Genomic DNA, 26236 nt, shown 5'->3' with positions numbered 1-26236 from the left:
CTTGAGGTCTCTTCCAACCTAGAAATTCTGTGATTCTGTGATTCTGTAATCACCTCATAAGGTTATCAAAAGAGAGAAAAACCCGTGAAATTAACGGAATGGAAGCTGAGGCCAGGCCCCTCACGGCCCCCTCAGTTCCCTCCCGCCCCTCCCCTCCGGCGCCTCCTCGTCGCCAGGCAACGGCGGGCGCGGGGCAGGACGGGACGAGAAGGGCGGGGCGCGGGGCACGCCGGGACGGGGCGGAGGTGAGCGGCAGCGCGGGGCCGGGGCCGGGAGCGGGACCGGGAGCGGGATCAGGCCGGGCTGGGGTCGGCTCGGCCCGGCCCGTGCCGCGCCCCCCGCCCCGCCCCGCTCCCCGCCCCGTGACGCCGTCCTTGCCTTGCAGGGGGTCCCAGGATGGCGGAGAGACCGGAGGACCTGAACCTGCCCAACGCCGTCATCACGCGCATCATCAAGGAGGCGGTGGGTGCCCAGCGGGGCTGCGGGCGGGCGGACAGACACGGACACGGACAGACGGACACACACACACACAGACGGACACAGCCCCCCCGGGCCTCCCTGTCCCGCGGGTTCGCCGCCCAAAACCCCCGGGGGGCTCCGGCCCTGCTCAGCGCCGCGTTGGGTTTGGGGCCGTCAGGCGTCAGCGAGCAGCTCGGGGCCTTGCGGGGCATCGGCAGCGTGGCGGTCACCGGGTGAGGCGGTGTCATTGCCTCCTCCTAGCTTGTGCTTGAGAGAAAACAATCCAATTGCTGGTGGCCATCAGCTGGCACCAAAGCTCCTGCGGTAGTGTCTGAGATCAGCGTAGAGTTTCCAGTCCTGCTCAGCCCTCTGAATGCTGTCAGAGAACCCAACACGTGCGTTAGGCAAGTTAAGTCGCTTACAGCAGCTGCTGATAAAACTTGAATTTGCTTTCTAGCTTCCTGATGGGGTGAACATTTCCAAAGAAGCTCGGAGCGCAATATCTCGAGCAGCAAGTGTGTTCGTGCTCTATGCAACGTCGTGGTAAGAATATGCCACCTCACATAACGGGAGCAGTTGATTTGTAACTCACCTCTGTGCTGGCTGTCCTGGAGGTCTGTTTCAGTGTGCGTGCTGGTATTGTCTGACTAAATAAAATAATCTTTAGCATAACCCACGCCACCAGATTGCCACAGTTTGGTTTGGATTGCCTTTTACAACTTGAAGGCAAGAACCCTTGGCTGACTTTCCAAGCTCGCCATATGACTGCATTTGGGCAGATGTGAGCCAGCAGAGTCAGCCTTGGAGCGGGCCACATGGATACAGCAACATCTTTGGGGGGTGGGGAGCATGGGGGTGGGTGCTTGCCAAGAATATGCTCTGCCAGCAGTTGCTTTTCTGGTGTTGAGTACTCTCATGGCTTTATGGAATTACCACCTTGTAGTCCATGTTCAGACTTTCTCCTTCTTTCCCCCTGGCTATTCATAGAAAACGTTCATGCAAGCAGAAAACTTAACGTTGTGGGAAAGCAGTGCAACTAGGTGAAAATACTAACAGCCACTGTAAGCAAGAGGGCATGTTAAACTATTATAGTAAGTGATTTAAGAGCCCTGAATATTTAGGAGATTTTCTTTCTTGAAGTTATGACTTTAATAAACAAGAATAAATTGATGACACTTATCAATTATCCGTCTTCTTCTTGTTTTTGCCTAGTGCAAATAACTTTGCCATGAAGGGGAAGAGGAAAACCCTGAATGCTGGCGATGTTCTCTCTGCCATGGAGGAAATGGAGTTTCAGCGATTTGTAGCCCCTCTGAAAGAATCCCTGGAAGGTATTGTCCTCAGCTCATGTCGAGGGAAATGAAGTAGCAGCAAGTCCTATTTTTCTTGAACATTGGACAAGCAACACTTACTTGCCTGTCTTGTTTCTCTTTTCTTTGCCCAGCATCCTACACTGCAGGTTGCCTGGGGATTAATAATGTGCACCTTAGCAGAACTGGGATAACATTATTTCACAACTGATGAGGATTGAGAAAGTCTCATCTGGTATCAATCCCCTATTATGTTATCTAAGGAAAGTCTTAGGTGCTGCCTGTAAATGTGAACTCCTGCGACCTTTTCAGCATTTTTCTGCTGAAACTTAACCTGATTTCCTATGGAGCTGGTCAGCACAGCTCAAATAATAGGGTGAGTTGCTGCTCTGAGTTCACTGCTCCTGCTATAAGCCTGGAGAGCCAGTGGACGTTGGACTTCAGCTGCTGTAATGTTCATGCAGTGGCTGGCTTGCAGTTTTTCACTGTTTTCTTTTTAGTTTACAGACGTGAACAGAAAGGAAAGAAAGAAGCAAGAAAAGATAAAGACAAAAAGACAGACTCAGAGGAACAAGATAAGAGCCGAGAGGAAGAGAATGATGATGATGATGAAAGGATGGAGGAAGAAGAACAAAACGAGGAGGAGGAGGTGGACAACTGAGCTTGCTGACGAGACATGCAGGGGTTGGGTTTTTGTAGGGATATAAATGCTGTAAAGAAATCTTGCTGTGTCCCCTCTTGTTTCCAGTGGAGCATTGTACTGTTCTTTTGGGGTCCATCTCTGTTTGACTTTAGCCAAATCCTTTATATACAAGCTAAAACATTTCTAGTGGGTGGACCACCTCATCCCTGTGCGCAGGGGACTTGGCAGCCTCCCAAGGTTCTGAGCTGGCAGTAAAGCTGGGTTGGCTCTGAAATAGAATGGAAAAAAAATAGAAGCTGGCCAGGAGAACCTGAGAGAACTGTTGAATAAGCTCCTTAAACCAAGTCAGAGGCTGAATCTTTGTTAACCCCTTGGGGTTTAAAGACTACACAATGATGTTAAGAGCCTTAGAAGCTGACCATTTAAGCTTTTTATCTATGTAACTTTTTTTTTTTCCTTTGGTTTCCTGCATTCTGTCTGTGCCTTCTATTTTTTGCTCTTTGGCAGTGATGCTGTGTCTTTCAGCCTTACCAGCAGTGTGCAGCAATGCAGCACAACTGTACAAGGGCCAGCAAACTGAACTGGTTTTCTCCCTAAACGAATCTAAATCAAAAAACCTCACTGTGTACAATGCAAACTAAATACCGAAAGTGCTTGTTTTGTGTCTTTAAAGCCCTTGGAGATGAAGAGTTTTTTTTTTAATGAAAAATATGAAGCAAAACTAACTGGAAAAATGTGTATGAGGAATAGTAAAAAGAAGGCTGGCTCACGTGGGATGTTTGCAGGGCAGCAGTGGATCTGGTGGTCTCACCTCCCTCTTCTGCAGAGCTGCAGTTTCTGCAGGCAGGTTGGTGGCTTTTCTGCAAGTCTAAATGTAGTGTTAGAATAGCAGTGTTTTTTTGTTGTTGTTTTTTTTTTCCTCCTGAATTGGAGTGGACTAATTACTTCAGAAGACATTCAGGGTGTGCAGCCTGCCTCCAGGAGTGCAGTGAGGGCAGTGCAGTCCTACATAGGAAGGCCAGCCTCAAGTCTGCGAATTTTTTACATGTACCCATCAAGAAAATGGGACCAAACCAGCAGAATTGCCTGTTAGAATAAGCTTCTTTTGGACGCAGTGCTTTATTCTTTGACTGATCTTTTTTCAAGACTAATAAACCTAATCTTTCAGCGAAGCTAGCGAAGGAAATGAAGAACATTTTAGGTACATTTAAGTAAACCCCCGTTTTTGCTGATGTGCAGCTTAAACACGAGCACGTGGGAGGAGCAGCACCTCCTGTGTTTTGTGAAGCTGACACAGAGCACCCCTGAGAGCTGCCCAGCCCTGCCAGTTGTACGGCACAGTGACAACGTGCAGAGACCCAGCTCCTGGAGGGAGCTCAGTCACCAGCGATCTGCTGTCTGGTTTCCACTTGGCGCTCAGTCAGTAACAGCACAGGCTGCACTGACGGCGCCTTCCCCATCTGAACAACCCACAAGTGGTGCTTCCAGCTTTTTTTTTAATCTTCCCGTACCAATGTGGGACGCGCGCTCTGGCGGGACCAATACTTGAATAAAAGCCGGACTCTTTGCAGCCGCCGCCTCCTTCATTTCCACAGGGCGGAGGGCAGGGGCTGGGGGGGGGGAGGTTCGCGGGACAAGCCGGGGGCGCGCACGGGGCCGCGCGAGACTTCCCGCCGAATTACCGAGAGGCGGGAAAGGGGGCGTGGCCACGCGAACGAGGGGGCGGGGCTATGCAAATCTCGCGCGGCCGGAGCGGCGGCAGCAGGTGAGCGCGGGCCGGGGCGGCGGGGGGCCCGCGGGCAGCGGCAGCGGGCAGGGACCGCTGTGGGTGTCCCCGTCCCCGTCCCCCCGCTGTGCCCGGGGCTGCTGCAGCGCCCCGCGGCCGGGAAGCACCCTCATGGCCCGGCCCGGCCCGGCAGGCTCGGCGCCTGGCGGTTTTCCCGTCCGCGTCCCCCTGCAGCGTGCCCCGAGCCGGGCTGCGGGGGTGGCCGAGGGGCTGGGGGCGCGCTGCGGCCGGGGGGGGCTCGGTTTGCCCGGCACGGAGCACAGGGGGTGAGGGGAGGCCTCCCGGCGGCCTGCAGATCCCTCCCGGGGGGAGCGGGGGGCAGGCGCTGAGCTCTGGGGACAGCGACAGGACCCGAGGGGACGGCGTGGAGCCGGGACAGGGCAGGGGCAGGGTGGGGGTGGGGGACAGGGTCTGCACCCAGAGGTGGTCGGGGGCTGGGACAGGCACCCCAGGGCCGTGGGCACGGCACCGAGCTGCCGGAGCTCCGGGAGCGTTTGGACAAAGCTCCACCACACAGGGGCTGCTTTGGGGTGGTCCCGTGTGGAGCCCGGAGGTGGACTCGGTGCCCCCTGCGGGTCCCTGCCCGCTCGGGGCCGTTCTGGGGCTGTGCCTCGTGATGAAGCCGGTGGCTGGCACCCAGCTGGCACACGGTGCTGCGCCCGCTGCTGGTGCCAGGACCCGGCACTGAGGCACTGTGAGGGCCTGAGCCTGGCTGTGCCCCGCAGGGACCTGTACCGGGTTTTGGGGCCGTGGGGAGGGTGCAAAGCAGCGAGTGCTGGCACCCTGCTGATTCCCACATGGATGCTCTCTCGGCATCTCCAAGTGCATGGGTTTCCAGATGGAAGATGAAATCTTTCCTCACGCCTTGACCTTTGTTAGTGGCTGTTAATTGAGCTGCAGCAGGGTGGGAGCTGTGCGGGGATCTGGGTGGCTCTGGGGCCGTTGGCCCATGGGGTCACATCTCCTGGCTGGGGTGCACCTCGCAGCCGCTCGCGCTGCCCTTCCCTTGCCCGCTGCAGCCCTGCCCCGTCTTTCAGACAGTTTTGGGGCATGCAGCAGCTCAGCTTCTGCCAAAGGGGCCCCCAGGCAGGGGTACCCCCAGCTGTGGCTGTTATCCCCGCTCCGCAGGCCCTTGGGACCTTCCCCACAGAGGGTGGTGGCCTCTATCTGTCCCGTACAGCACAGTGGTGGCCGGCTGCCTCCCATCCCACCCCGTCCCCCTCCCCTGCCTCCCACAGGATTAACTGCCGGAGCATTTTCTGGATTCTCGAGGTGCATTTTGCTCACTGAACCCTTTGTTCCCGGTGGCTGCCTGCTGCCAGCCTGCCTGGAGCCCTGCCCGAGCGGCGCCCGGGGGCTCTCCGCGAGCAGGGACGGCTGCAGCAGCCCCGGTCTCTCAGCTATTTCCTAAGTGGTGCCCTGACACTGCCAGCGTGCTGTCAGCTCGTCTGCATCCCACGCAAACACCGCTGTAATTTTTTATAGTGCTTTTATACATGTGAGCTGGCAAGTGATCGAGAGGTGCCCTTTCTGTATCCCCAAGCTAGGAACACAGGGACTCGGTTCAAGCCTGGCCTGAACGTGATGCCCCTGTTGCAAGTGGGGTGTTCTGCTGCTGACTGGGAATTGGGCTCTGTGTGGGAGTGTTTGAAGGGTCTTGAGCTTATCCCAGTGTGGCACAGGTGAACACCTCAAATTAAAGGTTTTGTAGAGGAACAGAGCCATCTCCTGATCAGCTCTGTCACTGCCTGCTGTAGCAAGTGCCCATGTAAGCCGTCTTTCCCTGGACCATGGTCCTGGTGGGCAGACCCAGAGGTTTCTGTGTCCTGCAGAGAGCCGGGCACGGTGGGCATGGGTAGAGGAGGATCAGTGAGGTTTATTGCTGGGGAAATCCCTCCCAGGTCCCGGATTTATGGCAGCAAACAGGAGGGCCCAGGAGGGCTGTGATGGGACTGGGGACGGGGGCTGCTTCTGGGATGGATCACACAGTCAGGTCTGGGCTGTCCCCAGCGTATAGTCCCCAGCTCTCCACCCTCAAGCTCTCAAAACAAAGTCCATGCTGTGCAGTTTGGTTGTTTCCTGAAGCTGAACCTCGGCTCCTGGGCAGACATGGAGCTGGGGGAGCCCGTGACCTCTGCCCGGGAGCTGGCTGGGCTCCACGCCCTCACTCCGGGGGCCCTAAATCCTGCACTGCTGCCCTGGGGCCAGCACTGCCGCTCCTCCGGCTCCTCTACCCGAGGCTCCTCTGCTCGGGGTGTTTGCAGGACCTTGTCTGGATGAGGCCCAAGGGTGCAGCCAGAAGTGCTCAGAGCTGCCCCGAAGGAGCAACCTGCCCCTGGGCCGTGCTTCCCAGGCTGCCTCGTCCCCAGGGAACACCAGCTCCTGCCCCCGGCTCTGGGTGCGCTGGTGCCAGCCCTGTGGTACACCCCAGGTTTTTCTGTGGGCAAAAGGCAGCGTGGCTTAAGCAAAGCAAAGGATTTATTGTTGTAAAACTTAAATCTGACTTATCTAGTCACAATTATTATTAGTGAGATCTAATTATTGCAGGGGAGAAAAAAAGAAAGCATTAAAGGAAGAAGTTTCCACAATAACACAGCTATTTTCGCTTTGTGCATGCTGAATACTTGCTCTTTGTTACTCTGTAAGCACTTCTGCCCAACTCCCACGTTTGCATTTCTTTATCAGGCCATAGGTAAGCACCCACTGGTGTTGTGTAACCACGGTGTTCACAGCCTCGTGGCTCAGCACCACCCCGTGGCTTCTCATCTTCACCCAGCACCGAGACGTTTCGGTATCTGCCCTTTGCCACTGTGGCCACGACTACTTTGTGCTACACAGCCCAATTTTCGACTGCTGTCTGTGTCACACAGCTGTATCACACAGAGCTAAGCAAAAGCAGAATGAATTTAGCAAAGACCGTCTCATCATAGAAAATCACTGTTCAAGCTTCACAAGCTGAAACAAAGCTCCAGGCAGCGCTGGGCAAGTCCTGAGGCCGTGCAGAGGTGGTACAGAGCCTGCGGCTGGGCACTAACAAGGTGTTATGGTATTTACTGGGTTACAGGGCGAGAGGCTCCTGCTTCACCCCCGCTGCCTGGGAAGCAGATGCCCTGGGGAATTCACTGCTGCTGCCTCACTGCAGCTCACCAGATACGGGCCAGAACAGCACGCTGGGCTGCCACGTTCTCATAACTCACCTCGCGGTCACTGGCTGAGTCCTGCAGCTGGGATTCCCAGCTAGCAGGGAGCGGGGCAGCTCCCCTACAGCCGACAGCAGAGGGGCCTGCTGCTCTCCAGCTGGTACCTGTCAAGGCACGAGGTGCTGGATGCAAGCATGGGGCAATAAATGAGCTTTTCTCAGCGAGTGGCTGCTGTGGGGGAGCAGCAGCTGCCCAGGGCCAGCTGTGGGGTGCCCCAGCTCCATGTGCCCTCTGGCCAGGCTCTGAGCCCGTGGGGCTGTGCGGAGCTTGCAGGGTGGTGGCACTGAGCTATGTGAGTGTGGCCGTGCTGCAGGATGCTGCTGGTGGCCCGAACTCGGTGGTTTCCTGCACAGAATTGGAAGGGGCAGCAGGGAGGAGTTGGCACCATCCCCGTGTATGGCTGCGGCTCCCACTCCCCACAGGGGCAGCACAGGGACAGCCCTGCACAGGGCCCTTGGGCCTCAGCCCCCTCCCCGTGCACTCTGATAGCCAGGCCCTGCTAGCACCCAGCCACTAACCTGATGTGTTTGGTGTTTCAGTCTCCTTTCTCGGCTTCCTCGTGAATTCCCAAGATGCAGGCGGACTCGCTCCTTCACAGTGGCTACTTCCACCCCGTGCTACGCTCTTGGCAGTGCACAGCAAGCACCTTCGATGCCTCCAACCTCATCTACCCAATTTTTGTCACGTGAGTGAGCCAAACCAAGGGACAAACCAAGCTCAGCTTGGCTGCACGTAGAGCTACAGGCTCAGGTGCTCCCTGAGCAGTCGGATGGGTTTAGACCCCCCAAAAGATTCCCTGTAGATGAGCCTGGGATGGGGGCTGGGTTCTCTGGGCACTGCCCACCTCCAATCTTCCTTCTCACACCACGTGCTCACATCTCTGTCCCATCCAACTTCCGCAGTGACAGCCCTGATGCGGTGGAGCCGATTGCCAGCCTCCCTGGACAAGCCAGGTAAGAGCACAGACCCTGAGCTGCATGCCCCCTGCCATGAGCAGGGCTGACTTGGACCTGAGATGAGCACAGGCCAGGGGTGACGCTCCCAGCCCCCCATATTCCCTGCCTTGGAGACCCCCCAGCAGCTGGCAGGGTGGGAGCATCCCTCTGCTTAAGGAGAGAAAGAAATCAGATCGGGATGTTTGGAAAATACCGACATGGGCAGGGAGGGTGCCAGGGCCCCACAACGTTGCAGAGCACTCACACGGTGTGGGCTGAGCACACAGAGAAGTTGGGAGAGAACGGGGAGCCCAGCAGCGCTGGACACGGCTCCTGTCCTGCGTTAGGTCCTGTTGCTCCATCAGCTCCTGTCCTCACTCGCTGCTGTGTTGGCAAGGCTTGGTTGGAGGCCAGAGGGGGATGTTCCCGTCGGGGGGTGGGCAGGATCTCCCTTGTGCAGGGCAGGATTTCCACATCTGTCCTTGCTGTGGGGCGGCAGGAGGTGGGTCAGTGTGGGAAGGGCAGCAGGCACCTCGGCCAAGTGGCACACAGCACCTCGCTGCTCACAGCTCTGCTCTGCTGGCCCTGGGCACGTGGCCACGGTTGTGTGAGCAGCGTGCGCAGCACAGTCCGTGCTCTGTGCCACGCCAGGACCTGCGCCTGCTGCCCAGCTCACCGTGCCGAGCCCAAACCCGGCTTTCAGGGCTGCAGCAGGAAAGCAGAGATAAGGGAGTCAAGGGCAGGGCATGCTTGTCCTTTCAGAGCAGAGACAGAGCAGAGCTCAGCCCCCTCTGTGTCCCTGCTGGGCAGATAACTGTCCTTAGCCCCAGATAAGGTCCTGCATTGTTCCTCCCAGCACCAGCTCCCCCGTATCTCCCGCTGCTGCTTGCAGTGCGGCGCTGCTTACAGACCTGCACCCCGGTCAGTGATGAGCCCAGGTCCATCGGAGCAGCCCCGCAGACGGGGCCCTGTGAACGGCCGGCTGGGTGGCTGAGCACCGTCAGGCCGGGGGGCTGTGTGCTGCCACTGTGGGCGCACACGGTGTCTGCTGGTGCCTGGCAGCCCCCTTCATGGAACCAGAGAATCACAGAATGGTTTGGGTTGGAAGGGACCTTAAAGCCCATCTAATTCCAACCCCATCATGGGCAGGGACCCCTCCCACCAGCCCAGGCTGCCCCCAGCCCCATTCAGCCTGGCTTTGGGCACTGCCAGGGATGGGGCACCCACAGCTCCTCTGGGCAGCCTGGGACAGGGCATCACCACTCAGAGTAAAGAATTTCTTCCTCATATTTAATTTAAACCTCCCTTTGTTTAGTTTAAAGCCATTACCCCTTGTCCTATCACTACACTTCCCTCCCCAGTTTTCTGCAACCCCTTTAGGCACTGTCAGGCTGCTGTAAGGTCAGCCCGGAGCCTTCTCTTCTCCAGGCTGAACAACCCCAACTCCCTCAGCCTGTCCCCATAGCAGAGGTGCTCCAGCCCCTTGATCATCCTCATGGCCTCCTCTGGACTTGTTCTAATAATTCCATGTCCTTGTGCTGGGGGCCCCAGAGCTGAACACAGCTCCAGGTCGGGCCTCGTAGAGAGCAGAGGGGGCAGTCCCCTCCCTCGCCGTGCTGGCAGTGCTCCTTTTGGTGCAGCCCAGGACACAGTTGGCTTTCTGGGCTGCAAGAGCACGGTGCTGGGTCACACTGAGTTTCTCATCCACCAACACCCTTCTCCTCAGAGCTGCTCTCATTCCATTCCCCACCCAGCCTGTATTTGTGTTTGGGATTGCCCAGCCTAGGTGCAGGCACTTGGCCTTGTTGAACTTCCCTTTGCTCCTAGGTATGGAGTCAACAAGCTGGAGGGGATGCTGCGGCCCCTTGTTGAGGACGGCCTGAAGTGTGTGCTTATCTTCGGGGTGCCCAGCAAGGTCCCCAAGGTCAGTGTGTGTGAGCAGGTGGTGGCAGGGAGTTTGGGGTGGCCACAGAGGTGGGGGAGAGCAGTGTGGGACTGGAGGGCATCTCCATATCAAACACGGGCAGCTCAGGGGCTGTGGCACACTGTGCAGAGCAGGATGGGGATGGGAAACCATAGCAACACCCAAAATGCTCCTGGAAACCTTGGGTGTCTCTGCCCTGTCCCTGTGAAGACGTGCTGTGACACTGCAGGGTGGAGGAGAGCAGAGAGCTCTGCACTGCTGGCAGCAGGATGGGTGGCTCGAGAGGCCGTGCCCTGTGCTCCCTCTCCTGGCCCTGCCCGGCACTGGGAGCTGTTGCAGGGTGGCCCCAAGACCTGCGCTCAGCTTGGTGTCACTGCTCCATCGCCCTTTTCCAGCACTGGTGATCTCACCGCTCTATGGTACAGGGTCTCGCTGTTCAAAACGTGTTTCTTGGGCAGATCTCCTGCCATGGAGGAGCTGCTGGGAGGCCCTCAGCTCTTTGTACCCAGGCATTTCTCTTCTCGCAGGATGAGAGAGGCTCTGCCGCTGATGCAGAGGACACACCTGCCATCCAGGCCATCAAGAAGATCCGCTCCACCTTCCCAGAGTTGCTCATTGCCTGCGATGTCTGCTTGTGCCCTTACACCTCCCACGGGCACTGTGGTGAGCGCACGGCGTGGGTCCTGGGGTGCTGCTGTGTGGGCACCATCCCACAGCGGCACCTTCCCCTGCCTGGGACTCTGGGGATTTGCTGCCTCCTGCTGAAGAGCTCTGGGCGCTGGTGGGGCCAAGCCAGCTCCTGCCTCAAGACTTCCCAGTGCTTGCATTAAGCCTGGGAGACCTCCTGGATTCTGCCAGCAGCTGGACAGGGTGGGAGGCACACGTGGATAAACAACTGGCTCCCTGTCCCTGAATCTGTCTGAGCACCCGTCCAGGTCTCCCCATCGCTGCCTTCCTTGCCCTGGGGCACCCACGTGTTGAGTCCAGCTCACGGGGGCTGTGCTGTTGGCCTCCTGCTCGCTGCCCCTCCTTACCCAGTTCCCTAACGCATTCCCCACAGTTGCTCTGAGCATCTCTAGAGCTTGTTCTGAGAGCCATGCTCCCACCCCGGGGATCGAGGCAGTCGCCCAGCTGTCCTGTCCGTTGGCCAACTCCATGTTTGTCCCCTAGGCATCCTGCGTGAAGATGGCACCATCCAGAACGAGCTCAGTTGCCAGCGGCTAGCGGAAGTGGCACTGGCTTACGCCAAAGCAGGTGAGCAGTCTCCTGGCAGCAGCACCCACACTTGGCTCTTGCAAACTTGCCCCATCTCACTCAGCACTGGCCCAAAAGCAAACCCTGCCCTGGCTCCAGTGGGAGTGCTTTCACTCTGGGCTGCAGAAGCCTCCACCTGCCCTCCACTTACTCCCCTCAGGAGGTTGCGGGGACCCCAGACCCTTCCCTTTGGCCCTAAGAGGGAGATGCCTGGGGTCGCCTCCTGCAGGCAGGCAGAGCCCTGGGCAGGTCTCAGTATCTCCGGCCTTTCCCCGCAGGCTGCCACATCGTTGCCCCCTCGGACATGATGGATGGGCGCATCGCGGCCATAAAGCAGGCGCTGATCTCCAGTGACATGGGCAACAAGGTGAGCATGGGGCTTGTCAGGAGCAGCACCAACAGGGGGCCACACCACGAAGTAACCTGGGCAGAGGGTGGAAGAAGTGAACCCCCACCTTGCTCGTGACATGCTGCAGGCGTTTTCCTGCCCCACTGCATGCAGGAAGGGAAGGTCCTCAGCCAGACAGCGAGGTGCCAGGCCTGCGGCAGGGGAAGGAGGATGTGGGGCAGAGTATAAAGCAGCTGTAGGAGGGAGTCGCTACTGCCCCAGAGCTGGGGTGCAGCACAGAGCTTCTGGCCCTCATGGTTCCATTCTCTGCAGGTCTCGGTGATGAGCTACAGCGCCAAATTTGCTTCATGCTTCTACGGTCCCTTCAGGTGAGGCTCTGCAGGGAACGTCCCCAGCCAGCACCAGGCTGGCCAGGTGTGTCCCAGCTCGTCACCTGGGAATGGGGCTCAGCCAGAGCCAGGGCTGGAGCTTACCTGTGTGCTTTGGAGCACCTTCTTCCTACTTCCTCGGTGAAAGAAGGAACAAACGTACCTTGCCCAGGAGAGGCCTGCTGGTGGGAAAGTGCTGGGTGAATTCCTGGGTGATCTCCTGTCCCACCCCTCCATCTGCCCGTCCTGGCAGGCAGAGGGGGCTGCCTACAGCTGCCAGGAGCAGCAAGTCACAGGAGCAGGGAGTCACAGGAGCCAGTGTTGCCCCAAAGGGTGCATTTCAGGACAAGCCTCAGCTCATCCAGCTAGTAGACATCCCAAGAAAGGCATGACCCCAAGAGAGTCCCTGAGGGACCTGGCCCAGAAAAGAGCAAAAGGAAAATGTCTGAAGTAACTTCACCCCAGCCCTCTGGGTGTGGAAGCACAGCTCCTGCACTTGCTGGAGCTGTTCCCACATCCTGCTGTAGATGGGGAAGAAGGGGCAGCTGCTCTGGCCGTTTTCCCAGCCTGTCCTCACACACGAAGCGGTGCAGGGTGAGAGGCAGAAGGAGCCGTGCTGGTTCCAATCCCTGCCCTCTGCCTTGTTCCCAGGGATGCTGCACAATCCAAACCTGCCTTCGGAGACCGGCGATGCTACCAGCTGCCACCGGGTGCCAGGGGCCTGGGGCTGCGAGCTGTGGTGAGTCAAACCTCACAGTTCTGTCATTGTGGGGACTGGAAACCCCTCACACAGCGCCCAGGCAAGAAACCTTACACCCAGCACTGCAGAGGGGCTTGGGACAAGCTGGAGGCAGGAGGGGGGAGGTGCACCAGCCAAAAGGGCTGAGGGTCTTTGCCTTCTACAAGTGAGAGCTGGTGAATGGCAGGGGCCCGAGGACTGCGTGTTCGGGGCCATGGAGCTGGGTGTGCTGTTCCCTGCTGGGGCTTGGGGGGACAAGGACATGTCCCTGGACAAGGAACACGCAGCCCTGGCTTTCACCAAGCAGCTGGCAAGGACAGTGCCAGCTCTTCCATGGGCTCCTGTGGCCTTTGGGGGCTCACCCAACCCTTCTGCATCCCTGGGAAAAGCAAACCCTGGCTCAAAACTGCTGGGAAAACCAACGGGGCGCTTGCTGGACAAGTGCTGTGAGCTGCAGGGATCGCGAGCGTGCTCTCCTCACAGGACCGGGACGTGCGTGAGGGGGCAGACATGCTGATGGTGAAGCCGGGGATGCCCTACCTGGACCTGGTGCGGGACGTCAAGAACCGAGTAAGCCCCGTGGGCTCCCTGCAGGGACAGGGAACCCCCCGAGGAAGTGGGTGTGTGGGGGGGTGTCCAGCAGCATCACTTCAAAACCAGAGGGACTGCGACTTGGCGTGACGGTGGGGTGCTCGGGGTGGCCGAGGGGACCCCGCTGGGTGCCCCCCGCTCACCTCCCGGCCCGCAGCACGCCGCCCACCCGCTGGCGGTGTACCACGTCTCGGGGGAGTTCGCCATGCTGTGGCACGGCGCCCAGGCTGGAGCCTTCAGCCTCAAGGCGGCGGTGATGGAGGCGATGGCCGCCTTCAGGCGCGCAGGTGAGTGAGAAGCGGCCGGGATGGGGCGGGGATGGGAAGCGGGGGGGGAACCGGGCGGGCTCCGGCTCCAGCCCCAGCCCCGCTGCTCCTCCCTCAGGGGCCGACGCCATCATCACGTACTTCGCGCCGCAGCTGCTGCGCTGGATGAAGGAGGAGGCGGCGGCGGGGCGGGCCTGAGCGCGGCGGGCGGCGCCGGGGGGGGACCGGGGCCGGGCTCCCGGAGGAGGTCGGTGCGGGCCCGGCCTCCCCCCGCAGCGCAGCTCGGCCCTGCCGCTGCAGCCCCGGGACCGCGCCTCTCCCCCCCCCCCCGCCTCGTCGGGCGATGCGGGCAGGAGCCGCTCCCCGCCCGCCCCCGCTGTGTGTGTGCGCGGTGCCCTGAGCCCGGGCCGGCAGCGGGGCCATGCTCCGGCTGCGCCTGCTGACCTGGGACGTGAAGGACACGCTGCTGCGGCTCCGGCAGCCCGTGGGGCAGAGCTACAGCGCCGAGGCCCAGGCTCACGGGCTGCGGGTGCAGCCGCAGGCGCTCAGCGAGGCGTTCCGGGAGGCCTACGGCGCGCAGAGCAGGCGCTTCCCCAACTACGGCCAAGGCCAGGGCCTGAGCTCCAAGCAGTGGTGGCTGGACGTGGTGCAGCAAACCTTCAGGCTCGCGGGTGTGCGCGAAGACGGCGTCCTCGCACTGATGGCCGAAAACCTTTACCGGGACTTCTGCAGCGCGCGCAACTGGGAGCTGCTGCCCGGAGCCGCTGAGACCTTGAGCCGGTGCTGCCAGCACGGCCTGCGCATGGGGGTGGTCTCCAACTTCGACAACCGGCTGGAGGACATCCTGGCGCAGTGCGACCTGCGGCGACACTTTGAGTTCGTGCTCACCTCGGAGGCCGTGGGCTTCGCCAAGCCGGACAGGAGGATCTTTGAGGAAGCCCTGCGCCTCGGCAGGGTCCTGCCCGAGCAGGCGGCTCACATCGGGGACGACTACGCCAGGGATTACAGGGCTGCCCGAGAGGTGGGCATGCACAGCTTTCTGCTCCGCACCGCCGGGCAGGGTGGGCACCCAGAGGTGCCCCCAGGGCACGTCCTGCCCACGCTGAGCCACCTGCTGGCCCTCATCGAGAAGGGGTAGCTGCAACAGCTGCGTTTTGGGGAAGGACCAGTGCCGCTGCTGAGTAGTGAGCCACTCATCGCTGTGATTTCTTGCTGCAGCTTGGGACAAGGAAAAGAAACAAACACTTCTGAGCGCAGGGAGAAGCAGTGCCCGCAGAGCAATAGTGTCATTAATACAATAAAGTAAACTTGGCACGCTCAGCATTCCTGCTGTGTTCTTTCAAAATGCTGTATGGGAGAGGGTCAGTGGCGGTGTCTTCCCCTGCTGGAGCTGGGGACTGGATTGGGGGCAGCACAGGATGCATTTCACCCAGAGCCCTTCATATCTGCACTACAGAAAGCCAATTGTGTCCAGAGGGATGGAGGCAGACAGCAAGATTTGTCCCTTCTCAGTCACTCCCTGCTCACGCAGAGCTGTGGCTACTCCTGTCCTGGTGACAGGCAGCCAGCAGAGAGCACCCAGCAGGCACTGACCCTCCACACCCCGGTGGACCTCAGGTTTGCCACCTCGCCAGCACCTCCCCTCCCCTGGAGCCATGGCAGGAGGCAGTCACAGCCCTCCTGCAGGCAAAGCAGTCGGGAGTTGGAGATGTCTCCTTAGTTTAACGTTTTGGCAAAAAACAAACTTTTAATTATTAATTTGGGTATTGAGAAATGGATGACAAATTTTAAACACCAAGAAAACACCTTCCTTCCCCTTCACCCAGCAGCAACGTCAGTCCAACACCTCTCTCCCCTCCTAATAGCAACCACCCATTTTCACTGCATTACACACAGCCCTCCCCATCCCTGTGGTGAGCAACAAGCAGCTCAGTTTCGGTCAGTGCTAAGGGTTACTTTCTACTCTGCTCTGGCATGGGAGCCTCCATGGGCCACAGTCCCTTTGGGGTGTCTGCTCCAATGCGGGTCCCCCATGGGTGACAGCCCCACCTGGTGGCATCCTTCCTGCAGCACGGAGTCTCCTTCAAGCGTGTCCCCAACAGCATCCCTTGCTATGCGCCTCCTCCCTGTTGTTTCTTCATACTTATTACCCTGATTTTTATTTTTTAACCCCACCATCAAATGTAAACCTTTACTAAAGGTTTTTCATTCCTGCAACATGAATTGCCCCCTGCCTGTGCACCTCCCCCTGCCAGGGTTGGAAAGAAGCCCTTGTTCTGCAGAGGAATTAAATGATTCACCTGAAAAGGGCTGGCAGAGCCAGGCATTATGCTGACCCCATGCTGCAGCACAGCTGCTTTCACAATTTGGCTCCCTCCCACTTGCACTCCTAGCTCCACACTGAGCAAAACGCAGTGTTGGGACCAAGGTCCCCCCACCCAGAGCTGGGCTCAGCAGGAACCAGTTGCAGAGCAGGAGCTCTGCACCACCCAGCTCCTCATCCAGCCCTGCAGCCCAGCCAGCAGCACTGAAGCTAAGGGGAGATCACAAAAGCCTTTGGCCCAGGCAGTGCCAGCAGCAGCACGTTACAGCAGCAGCACAGTCTGCTCCCAGCACAGGGGGGTTGTGGCTGAGCTGCAATGCTCAGGGCCATCGGCTTGCACACCTGCACGCACCCGTGGCATCCCCCAGTGCTCGGGAAGGCTGGCACTGGGTAGAGAGGAACAGAGGAACTGATGCTGGTTTTCCGCCAAAAGTCCCTGCTACAGGGTAATAGTGGGGTCCCAGAGGGCACACATCAGGTATGGGGTAGCCTGAAGGAGGAGAGGAAAGCTGTTGTAAAACAAGAGAACAGGCAGGTTGAAGGCAGGTCTTTTCTGACCACTGTGCGTGAGCTGGTAGCACAGCCTGGGCACCTTTCCCCACCTGAAGGCACTGTGTGTTGTATATACAATCCCTGCACATACAATCACCTATTCATGCCCCGCCGGCGAGCGCAACGCTTCGCTCACTGGACGAGCGAGATGCTGTGGTGTGCCACTGCAAAGACGGGATAGAGCGGTGCCGCAAAGGTCTCCCTGTGGGAGAAGAGGATGGCACAGGAGTCGGGGTCGTAGAAGAGCACCTCTCCTCCTGCAAAGTCAACCAGCACGCCGATCTCGGCCGGGGACTTGATCAGCTCCACAGGCTGGGGCTGACCTGCGTGCAAGAACCTGAACTCCTTGTCGTAGCGCGAGAAGACCCAGGAGGCAGTGTTGAAGCCCAGGCGGACCTCATTGCCAGACCCCTTCCGTGGCAGCGAGCCGTAGCAAACCCCCAGCTTGTAGGCACAGCTCTTCTCCACGCTGATCTTCCATGCGTGGAGCCCTGTCTGGAAAGCTGCAGTAGCCAAAGCGTTGGGCCAGTGGTCAAATCGGTCGGGGCAGTCCAAGTCCAGCTTTGCTTTCTTGGGGCTGAAGGTCAGGGTTTTCTTGTCTTCTGACAGGCTCAGGTGGGGGCTGACAGTTTTCTCGTCAATGAGAATTTCTTGAGAGCCTGGGAGAGAAGCAAGTAGTGAGCACAGATCAGGCTGCCCCTGCCCAACCCCCCCAGGGCAGTCACAGCCAGAGCTATCAGCACCACCCTCAGCACACAACACCCCTGTGGATCAGCCTGCCCCCGCAGGGAGACACGGTGACAAGGACAGCACTCATACTGCCACTGCTCATGGCCTGGGAAAGGATGGAAGGAGCCAGCTGGGAGCCAGGGACGAAATCCAGAGAGGAATTAGCACTCGTTAAACTGAACAAACATGCCAGAGGCAACAGCCTGGGAGCCCCGCCCCATCCGGCCGGCCCGGCTCCAAAAGCCACCTCTGTGGCTCTGCAGCCTTCAGATTTCACCAGCTGCCTCTCCGTCCATGCACTAGATGTTTCGCAGTCACACACATTTATCTTATTCTGTCACAAAAGACAAAGCAGCAGCGTGGCCAAGCCATGGTTTGGTTCATCCCAACAAAGAACAGTGATCCGAGCAGAGGCTGGGAGCAGTTTCCATGCATGGCAAGGAGCAACCCAAACCTCAGCCCTGTTCCCTCAGTGCCCCTGCCCGGGTGCTGAGTGGGGGCCGGCTCCTCCCTGAGCCAGGTGCGTCAGAGCCGCCTGCTGCTTGGGAAAACTTGCAAAGCCAGTACCACAGGAACAAGGAGGGCTGGGCGGAGAAATCCCTTCCCTCCTCCAAAGCACACTCAGCCCAAGCTGTTCTTCGACCAACACTGCCCATCGGCCCTAACTGCATTCGGAGCAGCCTCAGGAAGTGGCACCAGGCATTAGAGATGAGCCGGGTTGCGACTTGACTCAGTTTTGCTGTGACACAGGGACAGGTCCTTAATTCACAGGACAAAACCAGCGATTTGCACCCTCAGGGTCAGCACCCAGCACCACTCGCCCTGCCTGGGCCACACACTTCCCCCTGCGCCACCCTTCCCCATGGGACACGCAGCACTGTGTGAGCAGGATGTGAGCACTGAGTAACTGCTCAAATACCCCCCTCACCCCATAAAATCCCAAAGCAAAGGGAAAAGGCTGATGCCCAGGTGACTCACCCCTGCCCACTCGCAGGGAGATGGAGTTTCTCTGCAGGTGCCCCTCCTCACCCTGCCTTCCCCACCCTCATTCATTTTATGTCTTCAACCGCCACAGAAACAGGGCTGGAGCCGGTGAGTCATTTGCTCTCCCAACCGTCCCGCTGGGCTGGGCTGCAGGAAGATCTCGACCACGCGAAGCCCGTTCCTGCCGTTTCCTCATCACCCTCTGCCTGGCGCTCAGCAGCCGGCAGGATGAGGCCCTCAGAGACCCAAACCACCGGGCTGCACCCTAAACACGGCTGTCCCAGGGCCCAACCTGCACACCGGGGATGTGCCACGCACCCACAGTGTGAGGCCTGCACCTTAGGCAGGAGCTATCGCAGGTAATGGCGAGCAGAACGAGGATCTAAGGCAGCACCCCCACAGCCTCGCTCACTCACAGCTTGCTCCACAGAGCGCCAGCCAAACGCCCTGCAGCCTGCTGCCTGCCCGCCACGCTGCGCTCAAGGTTTCCGCAGCTCAGGCTGTGCCCGCGCTGCCTGCTCAAAGGCTGACGTTCCAGGAAGCCAGGCGCTGCTACGAGTTCACAGAAAAGGGAGCAGCATGAAACTTCAGCTCCCGCTGAGAAGGGCACTAACCCTGGTGCTGTGCAACGCGCACCCGTCCTCGTACAGCGTTGCCTTCTGGTGCTCATCCACCCAGGGCAGGGCTGCCCCGATCACAACTGCGTAACTTTGCTGCAGAAATGTGGTTCCAGAGGAGCACCTGAGGGAGGGGAAGCGCTGCCCTAGCAGCAGAATAATTCAGATCAGTGAATTTTCCTCCTCCGTTTTGTCACCATTAAAATTGCCCTCTGGATATTCCTGTATATTCTGACAAACAACTCCCCCAGGAAATCATCTTACCTCAAAATCTACTTTCTTTGTGTCACTCCCTCAGCACGCTACCCTCAGAGTGGCTTTGCCACTTCCGAGGAGCGATGGATGCTGAACAGATAAGTTCATGTCTCTTAATTAGGTATGTGTTAGTTGCAGCACATTTTACTGTGTTTAAAAATCAAAATTTCTATTTTCAAACTCACCCACCTGGAACCCAAACCCTGGTGCCCAGATGCAGGCAGCATGGTGAGCACAGGCCCCCCAGGCTGCAGAACTTCGCTGCACAAGAGCCCGGCACCTCAGCCAGCAGGACAGCTGCAGCCTGCGAGCTTTGAAGGCAGAGAGGGGCGAGATGTCTCCCCTCCATGAAGGGCTCTCTGCTCATGGCCGGCCGGCCTCACCGTTCAGTGCCTGCCCCAGAAGGACCGGGGCTGATGCCTGTGAGCTTGGACCCCTCCTCACACAGTGCCAGGGGCTTTAGGCGACCTCCAGGTTGAAGGCAGAAGCTGCCAAGCCCAAACATCAGCAATAAAGGCCTGGCTGCCACCTGAAGGCATCAAAGGCCTCGCTTTTATTTCTGAAAAAGTGGAATGGAGGTTCTGGTACCTTCTGGGTACCAAGCTTTTGAGAGCCTACAGAGACAAACTACCAAGGTTTGGGATTAACCTTTTTTAAAGTAGATAAACAAGACAGTCACAAATTCAACTGTCTTTGGGAAGAGGGAGCACTAAGTAAAACATAACATTATGGTGTCTTCATGAAAGCTAGGACCACTGAAGTTAATATTAAATTTTTTAAGGCTATGTCCTGCGTGGACATAGCCTTAAATGTCCACCCAGGACATTGGACTAGTGAGACAGCAACAATAAGGCAGACACCCTCAACATATAACAGTGACTTGTTACATCTAACCACCCAAAAAAAATAAAACACATCAGAGTAAAACTTCCATGTAATAAGTGCACCACCAGTGCACCCACTACTAGGACCTAATGACTTAAGGTCACTACACCTGACAAGGACGTTACTGGGAAAGGAAAAGCATGTCACAACAAAGGGAATTAGGGAAAGTTTCCCTGCTTCCCTTGACAGCTCTGAACATCTGCTGAGAACCTGCTTAGCTTTGGCAATGTACAACCACAGGATTTTGCATGAATGCCAGTAATCAAAGACTCAAAACAGAGCAAACTGAATTAACTGCAAAGGGAGAACAACACCAGAGTTTGCAGTAAAAGAAAACTGCTGGCATTGTCTGGTGTTCAGATTCCCAAGCCAATACTTAAAAGCCCTAGAGCAATACCAGTCAGAAGCACACACATTTAAAGGAATCCGAAAAGAGGGAAAAACTGGGAACCACTCATTGACATCAAGGGTGAGGTCAGCAAAAAATCAAAAGTTATCACTTAAGCTTTGGGAAGATCACCCAAAGGATTGCTCATAAGGAGACACACAGGACAAAACTGTTCAAATCCTGAAGGATGTCACCTCCTTTGAAGAACAAAAAAAAAAAAAAAAAACACATTTGAAACGCTCTAATGTTGTCCTACAAATAATACTAGAAGCAAACATTTCACAATCAGCAATTCAAGCAGATCACTGTTGAAGAAGACTGTCTCTGACTGCTCAGAGCTGGCAGCACCTTGGTAAAACCATACACAGAGCACATCACTGGCCTGGCACTCGTCTCTGACGCCACGTCGGCTGTACAGCGAGAGCTGAGCCAGACCACAGACCCCAAACGTTTCTACCAAACCACCAGCTCGTGCACAGCCACAAGGTCTGCTTATGATCAGAAAGCTACTGCATTTGCTCTCTTCTCGCTCCTGCACGTTACAGAGTGCCTTACAAACACTGCGCAGGTGATTTCAACCGCTTTTAAAACTGCCAGTAGGGCAATGCTGAAAGCAGTAAAGGCCAAGTTCCTTATGGCAGCAGGAGTTTAACTGGTGTCACCAAGTGACCCAGGAAAATGGGAAACAAAACCAAGTGAGGTTATGCAATGGAGACGATAAGATACATGGTCTTTTCAAACTCCAGTACTCCTCTTAGCCACCCTCTCTCCTGAACCCCTGACAGCTGCTGCTGCTGCCCACCTGGCTGGGGAGCACCAAGCAACCTGCAGGGGCTGGGTCAGCAGAGGGGGCAGGAGGCACCAGGTCCTCCACCTGCCAGGGCAGGACACAGCATTGGGATGTTTCTACAGGCAAAAATCAAATGAGCTTGCAGAAACCCAGATCTCCAGAGAGGATGAGACCTGAGCAAGACACTGACCTGTGATGCAGGAGAGAACAGCAGAGGCCCACAGCCGGTGCAGCAGTGGACTCTGAACACACTGCTGATTAAAGTTTAACTTCACAGACTCCTGCGGCTCCAAGATTCCCTCCGCCACCTCTGTCCTAGCAAAGAAACACAGGAGTTATTTTGAAGTCTAGTGATTAATTGACAGTCTGAGAGGTCTTTATAGAGATCACTAGGAAGCAGTTCAGAAATATGAGCTGGAGCAGTTGCAAGGGCGGCACTTGCTGCAGAGAAACTACAGTGAGTGGGGGTTTCTAGACAAGCTCTCCTCCTGAGCGATACTTTCGGTTGGCTTTGATCACAGTCCCTTCTGAAAGGACTTCAGTGTTTTAAAACACAGCACCATTAGCCTGAGTCAACAGCTTCCTCACTCAGCACACACACATTAAATGCGTCTGAGACCAGCCATCGAGATACAAGAGGAAAATAATGAACAGGCTGTAGGGAGGGAATCAGGTTTCCCTGTGAGTTTTTTTGTGGACAAAGCCTGACTGTTAGAGCAGAGTGAGCCAGGACTCCAGAATTCACGCACCATATCAAGGAGGTTAAGGATTTGCTGGGTTCTTGTGGCTTCCAGCACCACATGAATTCACGTTTGCGAGTGGAGGCTGAGGCTCTGGCACTGGCTGCCAGCGATGTGCTGCAGCAGGTTTACTGTTCTCTATGGGCCCGCTCCAGGCAGAAATACTCCCGGAGCATGCCAGCACTTCAGGTGGACAATCCAATCCTACCTCCTGCCACCAGGCCAGGGACCAGCTTGCTCCATCTCACTAGGAGCCCCGTGTTGTGTTCTGAGGAGCTGGAGGAGGTCTCCTGTGAGCAAGTGCCAGAGCATCTGCCGGTGCCTCTGGAGAGACATCGCACATCCTGGTCTCCAGTGTTTCTGGTGCAGTGCAGCGTGTGAAGCAAAGACCAGAGGACACGTTGGCATCTCTGTGCTCTGTCCTTGCCCTCAGCAAAAGCAGCACAAAGGAGGAAAGAGTGGGTGTCACCACTGGCAGAGCTATGGCATGCTGCTCACACCAGGAATGCAGAAGGTGCAGGCAAGCTTGGAGAAGGGGTGAGGAAAAGACCCAGGAGTGGCCAGGTACTAACCTCTCGAAGATCTCTTTTTCTGCACGCTGTGGACAAGGAGAGAAAGAGTCAACACAGCTGCAATTAATTAATCCCACAGATTAATCCCAAACACAGGCTGGGACATAGCAAACCTGGGACCCAGGGAGCACCATTCTCCTTCCTGACCCACAAAAAACCCCCCTCACCCCAGCCCTGACTTCAGGGAGTGTCCAATATCCATTTTCTTTGGCTGCAGCACTTTTCACTCCTTGACTCAGAAAATGAGTGGGAATGGCTGACAGTGATGCACCTTCCCTGTATCTAAAGATCTGTTCTGCTGAGCCAGGGACTGGGCAGGTGACAGAGGCTCCAGTGGGGTGTGGGAGCTTCCAGACAGCCTGCCCTGGCTCTGCTGAGTGTGCAAGCTGTAGTGAGCAGAAGACTGAACGCAGCTGGTTCATCTGGTGCAAGGGAAACACAGGGGAGACCTATGACAGGTGGAAGGCCTCTGGAACCCCAATGAACCAGATCAGACCCCATACCCTTTGGTATACACCAGGCTGTCTGCATCTGGGAGACTCTTACTGCTGTGCCCTGCCCCAGGTGTGAAAACCCCAGCCCCATCCATCTGTCAGGCTCTCTTCTGCATCCCTCCCTCCTCCCCGCCCTGCTGGGGCACTGCAAGAACATCCCATGCATGCAGCCAACAACCCTGAAAGCTTTCAGTAAATGGCAAAGGTGCAGCAAGGGATAGAGAACCAAAGCCAAGACACAAGTAACCTTGTGAGCAATCCCATTTGTTTCTACATCTGCTGACAATGGTGCATTCCCCAGGTTCAGCCCAAATACCAGAGGAAAAGAATTTTTGAGCCCTGCTAAAACAGAGAGCTGCAGGGTACGCTACATGCCTTCTCCTGTGAGATGACACGTATCAACTCCTGATGGACACAATTGCCAACACCAATAACCCACAGTGGAGAATTTATTAACTCTATTTCCCCTCCTTTATGTGGTAAAAGGAGAAATAAGAGGGCCTTGCTGTTTTCTCCCATAGATATCTGATGGACCTTGCGTTCCAGCCTCTACTGTAGACAGTGAGGCCACAACCCAGCCACCAGGATGCTGGGGCAGGACAGACATCGTGTTTACCACTCAAGGGACAGTCATCTGCCTTCTGTCCCTGGATCAGGTCTGTCTTCCAGGCAGAACTTCTGCCACACTCTTCGCAAAGTTAGATGTGAAAAGCAGCAGCTAAGAGCAAGGAGGAGGAGGTAAAATGCCTGCCTGCTTGCATCTAAACTGAGAGGAGTCACCTAGTAAAGCATTACAATTTAATAGCCAGAAAAGAAACCGAGCAAAGGCAAGCACAGGCTGCTTTGTATGATAAATACCCCACACAGAGGTATGCCAGACAACAGGTTGGGCTTTGAAGAATAGCTGCAGGAGCAACCAAGGATCACATTTTTATTAAAACTAGACAGAACACTAGAAAGCTGATGGCCCAGTCTAACTGCTCGAGCTGTCCTGGCTGTCAAGCCTGGAAGGCACCTGAGTGGGCAGCACCAAGCCAATAGCTTGGAGATCCGAGCCTGAATGGTCCTGACAGCTAAACCTCACTGCAAAGGTGGGAAAAAAAAAACTCAAAGCAAAGGTGAAACCAGGCAGAGCAGACGGTCAGGAACCACCAAGAAAACAAAGGGGCTTCTCTTGAACAGTTGAAAAAGCTTCTCTGAGCTAGACCTGCAGACGTAGGTCCTGCCCAATGCCATCTCCTGCTGTCACTGCAGCAAGCTACTGAACACCATATTTAAGTCTCCCAATATCCAGGTCATTGTCTAGGTCGTTTCTGGGCTGACGGACCTGTCCCTTGGTATGGGGGGGGGGGGGGTACTTACCACCAAGCCCTGGTCATCCATGTTGGTGATCATGTCCACCAGGTAGGTGCGGAGGGCATCCAGCTTCTGCAAAGCCTCAGTCCAGTGCACCTGCTGAGTCAGGATGCTCTGGTGCACCCGCTCCTCCTCTGCGTGCACGTTCTCCAGCAACCGCTGTTCTTCATTTTCACACACCTTTCCTACAAACATCAGCCTCTGGATAACCAACTCTCGTGCCCCATTGGCCGCAGTCTGCCAGGGCAAGGAGAGAGGAGAAATATCAGTCTTGCTTCAGCCCAAACAACAGCTTCCGCCAACTTTCTGTAGGCTCAGCTTTTAAGATTACCCTGTTAATGAGCCCAAGCCACAGTAACCATCATGATGCAAACAGAGGTGAATGGGATAACCAGGCCCAAACTTGCTGACTGCCTCCAGGCCCAACCAGCCACCAAAGTAAATGTGCAGTAACCACTAATCACTGTGGCATGTAAGTGACAACCGGCTGCTCTGCCAGGGACCAAAGTGTCATCCCTCCTCACAACTTCCAGGATTCACTACCAGCGAGAAGCAGGAGCTGACCACGGGAACTGTCTGTCCTCAGTGACAGCGAGGCACAAACAAAAGCAGGGCTCTGAGACACCAGTCCTAATGCAATGTGTGATGGCTGCACACCAGCACAAATAAGTTTATTTTACTTTTTTAGCAAATGAAGAACGAATCACCAGTGTATTCTGGCTTTTTAAAAACTTCAAGTAACAGAAACAGACCTTGAAGCCTGCAAAATTACCCAGGAGGTAGCGCAGACCAGAGGTACACTCAGCAGTGCCATCTCAGCACTGCCCAAAGGGAAGGCAATCACAGAGCAGACACGACAGGGTGCACTGTGATGGAAAGTGCTCGGCGACACCGCGCAGCTCCCCAGAAAAGCGAGCCCGAGCCACGGGGCAGGCACAGAGCCACAGCACCCCTCTGTGCCTCGACAGCCAGCACACTCCTGCCGCCCGCTCCACGCACACCGCAGCGCTCGGCCCCCACGTGCAGCAGCGAAGGAGCTGCAAGAGGAGCAGGAGGAGGAGGAGGAGAAGCCCCAGGAGCAGAGGAGCCCCCCGGGACCAGCACGGGGCCGAGGGAAGGGAAGGGCTTTACCAGGACGCTCTGGCTCTTGGCGGGCAGCACCTCGGCCATGTGCTTGGCGATGGCAGCGCTCTGCAGCTGCAGCCGCTCGCACTGGTCCACGAGCTTGTTCTGAAACACAGAGCCACGGGCTGAGCTGGGGGCCGGCCACCACCCCCCGCACCCCCGGCACCCCCACACCCTGCCCGGCTCCCCGCAGCCCTCCCGGGCCCCCCGCACCCCGACGGAGCCCCCGCAGCCGGCCCCGGGCAGCGCTGAGGGGGGGGGGGGGGGACCGGACGGATCCCCGCGGGCCTCACCCAAGCCCAGGCCGGAGCCGCGGCGCCCCGGGCCCCGCTCGCCGCCTGCCCGCGGGGCCCGGCACTGCAGCGCGGCGGGGCCGGGGCCGTGCCCGTACCGAGCCGTGCCCGAGCCGAGCCCCCGGCGCTTACCCGCAGCTCCGCCGCCCTCCCGGCCGGCGCCCCCCCGGCCCGCTGGGCCATGCTGCGCGGCTGCGGCACCTGCGGCAGGTGCGGGGGGGGCGGGAGGCCGCGGGGCCGGGCCGGGGCGGGCGCTGCCGATCCCGATCCCGCCCGGCCCGGCCCCTCCCGGCCCGCCCCGGCCCGGCC

At 57.4% G+C, this 26236-nt stretch overlaps 4 protein-coding genes across 7 annotated transcripts; 3 read left to right on the top strand and 1 right to left on the bottom strand.

The window, feature by feature from the left end:
- Window positions 1–214: 214 nt before the first annotated feature.
- On the top strand, window positions 215–3982 carry POLE3 (DNA polymerase epsilon 3, accessory subunit). Of its 2 annotated transcripts, none has more exons than XM_084494459.1 (5): window positions 215–245; window positions 386–462; window positions 917–1002; window positions 1672–1790; window positions 2270–3982. In XM_084494459.1, the coding sequence occupies exons 2-5, from the start codon at window positions 397–399 to the stop codon at window positions 2428–2430; spliced, it is 432 nt and encodes a 143-aa protein (XP_084350585.1). In that variant the 5' UTR covers window positions 215–245; window positions 386–396; the 3' UTR covers window positions 2431–3982. The 2 variants fall into 2 exon arrangements, 1 of the variants encoding a protein (XP_084350585.1); XR_014685114.1 differs by lacking the exon at window positions 215–245 and adding an exon at window positions 1904–2145 and having other exon boundaries at window positions 299–462.
- A 140-nt stretch (window positions 3983–4122) lies between these two features.
- ALAD (aminolevulinate dehydratase) lies at window positions 4123–15147 on the top strand. 2 transcript variants are annotated; one of them, XM_084494457.1, is made up of 12 exons: window positions 4123–4177; window positions 7938–8083; window positions 8301–8351; window positions 10161–10257; window positions 10785–10920; window positions 11428–11511; window positions 11790–11878; window positions 12173–12228; window positions 12880–12967; window positions 13451–13537; window positions 13716–13845; window positions 14557–15147. In XM_084494457.1, exons 2-12 carry the CDS (start codon window positions 7971–7973, stop codon window positions 14598–14600), a joined length of 975 nt encoding a protein of 324 aa, XP_084350583.1. In that variant the 5' UTR covers window positions 4123–4177; window positions 7938–7970; the 3' UTR covers window positions 14601–15147. The 2 variants fall into 2 exon arrangements, with proteins under 2 accessions (XP_084350583.1, XP_084350582.1); XM_084494456.1 differs by lacking the exon at window positions 14557–15147 and adding an exon at window positions 13943–14081.
- Window positions 14241–26233, bottom strand: BSPRY (B-box and SPRY domain containing). Of its 2 annotated transcripts, XM_084494454.1 has the most exons (6): window positions 26060–26233; window positions 25641–25739; window positions 24516–24746; window positions 22660–22685; window positions 21538–21662; window positions 14241–17358 (listed from the first exon to the last, which is right to left on the bottom strand). In XM_084494454.1, the coding sequence occupies exons 1-6, from the start codon at window positions 26108–26110 to the stop codon at window positions 16832–16834; spliced, it is 1059 nt and encodes a 352-aa protein (XP_084350580.1). In that variant the 5' UTR covers window positions 26111–26233; the 3' UTR covers window positions 14241–16831. The 2 variants fall into 2 exon arrangements, with proteins under 2 accessions (XP_084350580.1, XP_084350581.1); XM_084494455.1 differs by lacking the exons at window positions 22660–22685; window positions 24516–24746; window positions 25641–25739; window positions 26060–26233 and adding an exon at window positions 22296–22526.
- On the top strand, window positions 14246–15147 carry HDHD3 (haloacid dehalogenase like hydrolase domain containing 3; the record flags this gene model as incomplete). The annotated part of the gene is made up of 1 exon (XM_084494458.1): window positions 14246–15147. The coding sequence occupies one exon, from the start codon at window positions 14246–14248 to the stop codon at window positions 14960–14962; it is 717 nt and encodes a 238-aa protein (XP_084350584.1). The 3' UTR covers window positions 14963–15147.
- Window positions 26234–26236: the final 3 nt, after the last annotated feature.

Source organism: Aythya ferina (genome assembly GCF_964211825.1).
Source record: "Aythya ferina genome assembly, chromosome: 20".
NCBI lineage: Eukaryota > Metazoa > Chordata > Aves > Anseriformes > Anatidae > Aythya > Aythya ferina.
The sequence above is the reverse complement of the archived record's forward strand: the minus strand, read 5'-3'. Positions and strand labels throughout refer to the sequence as shown.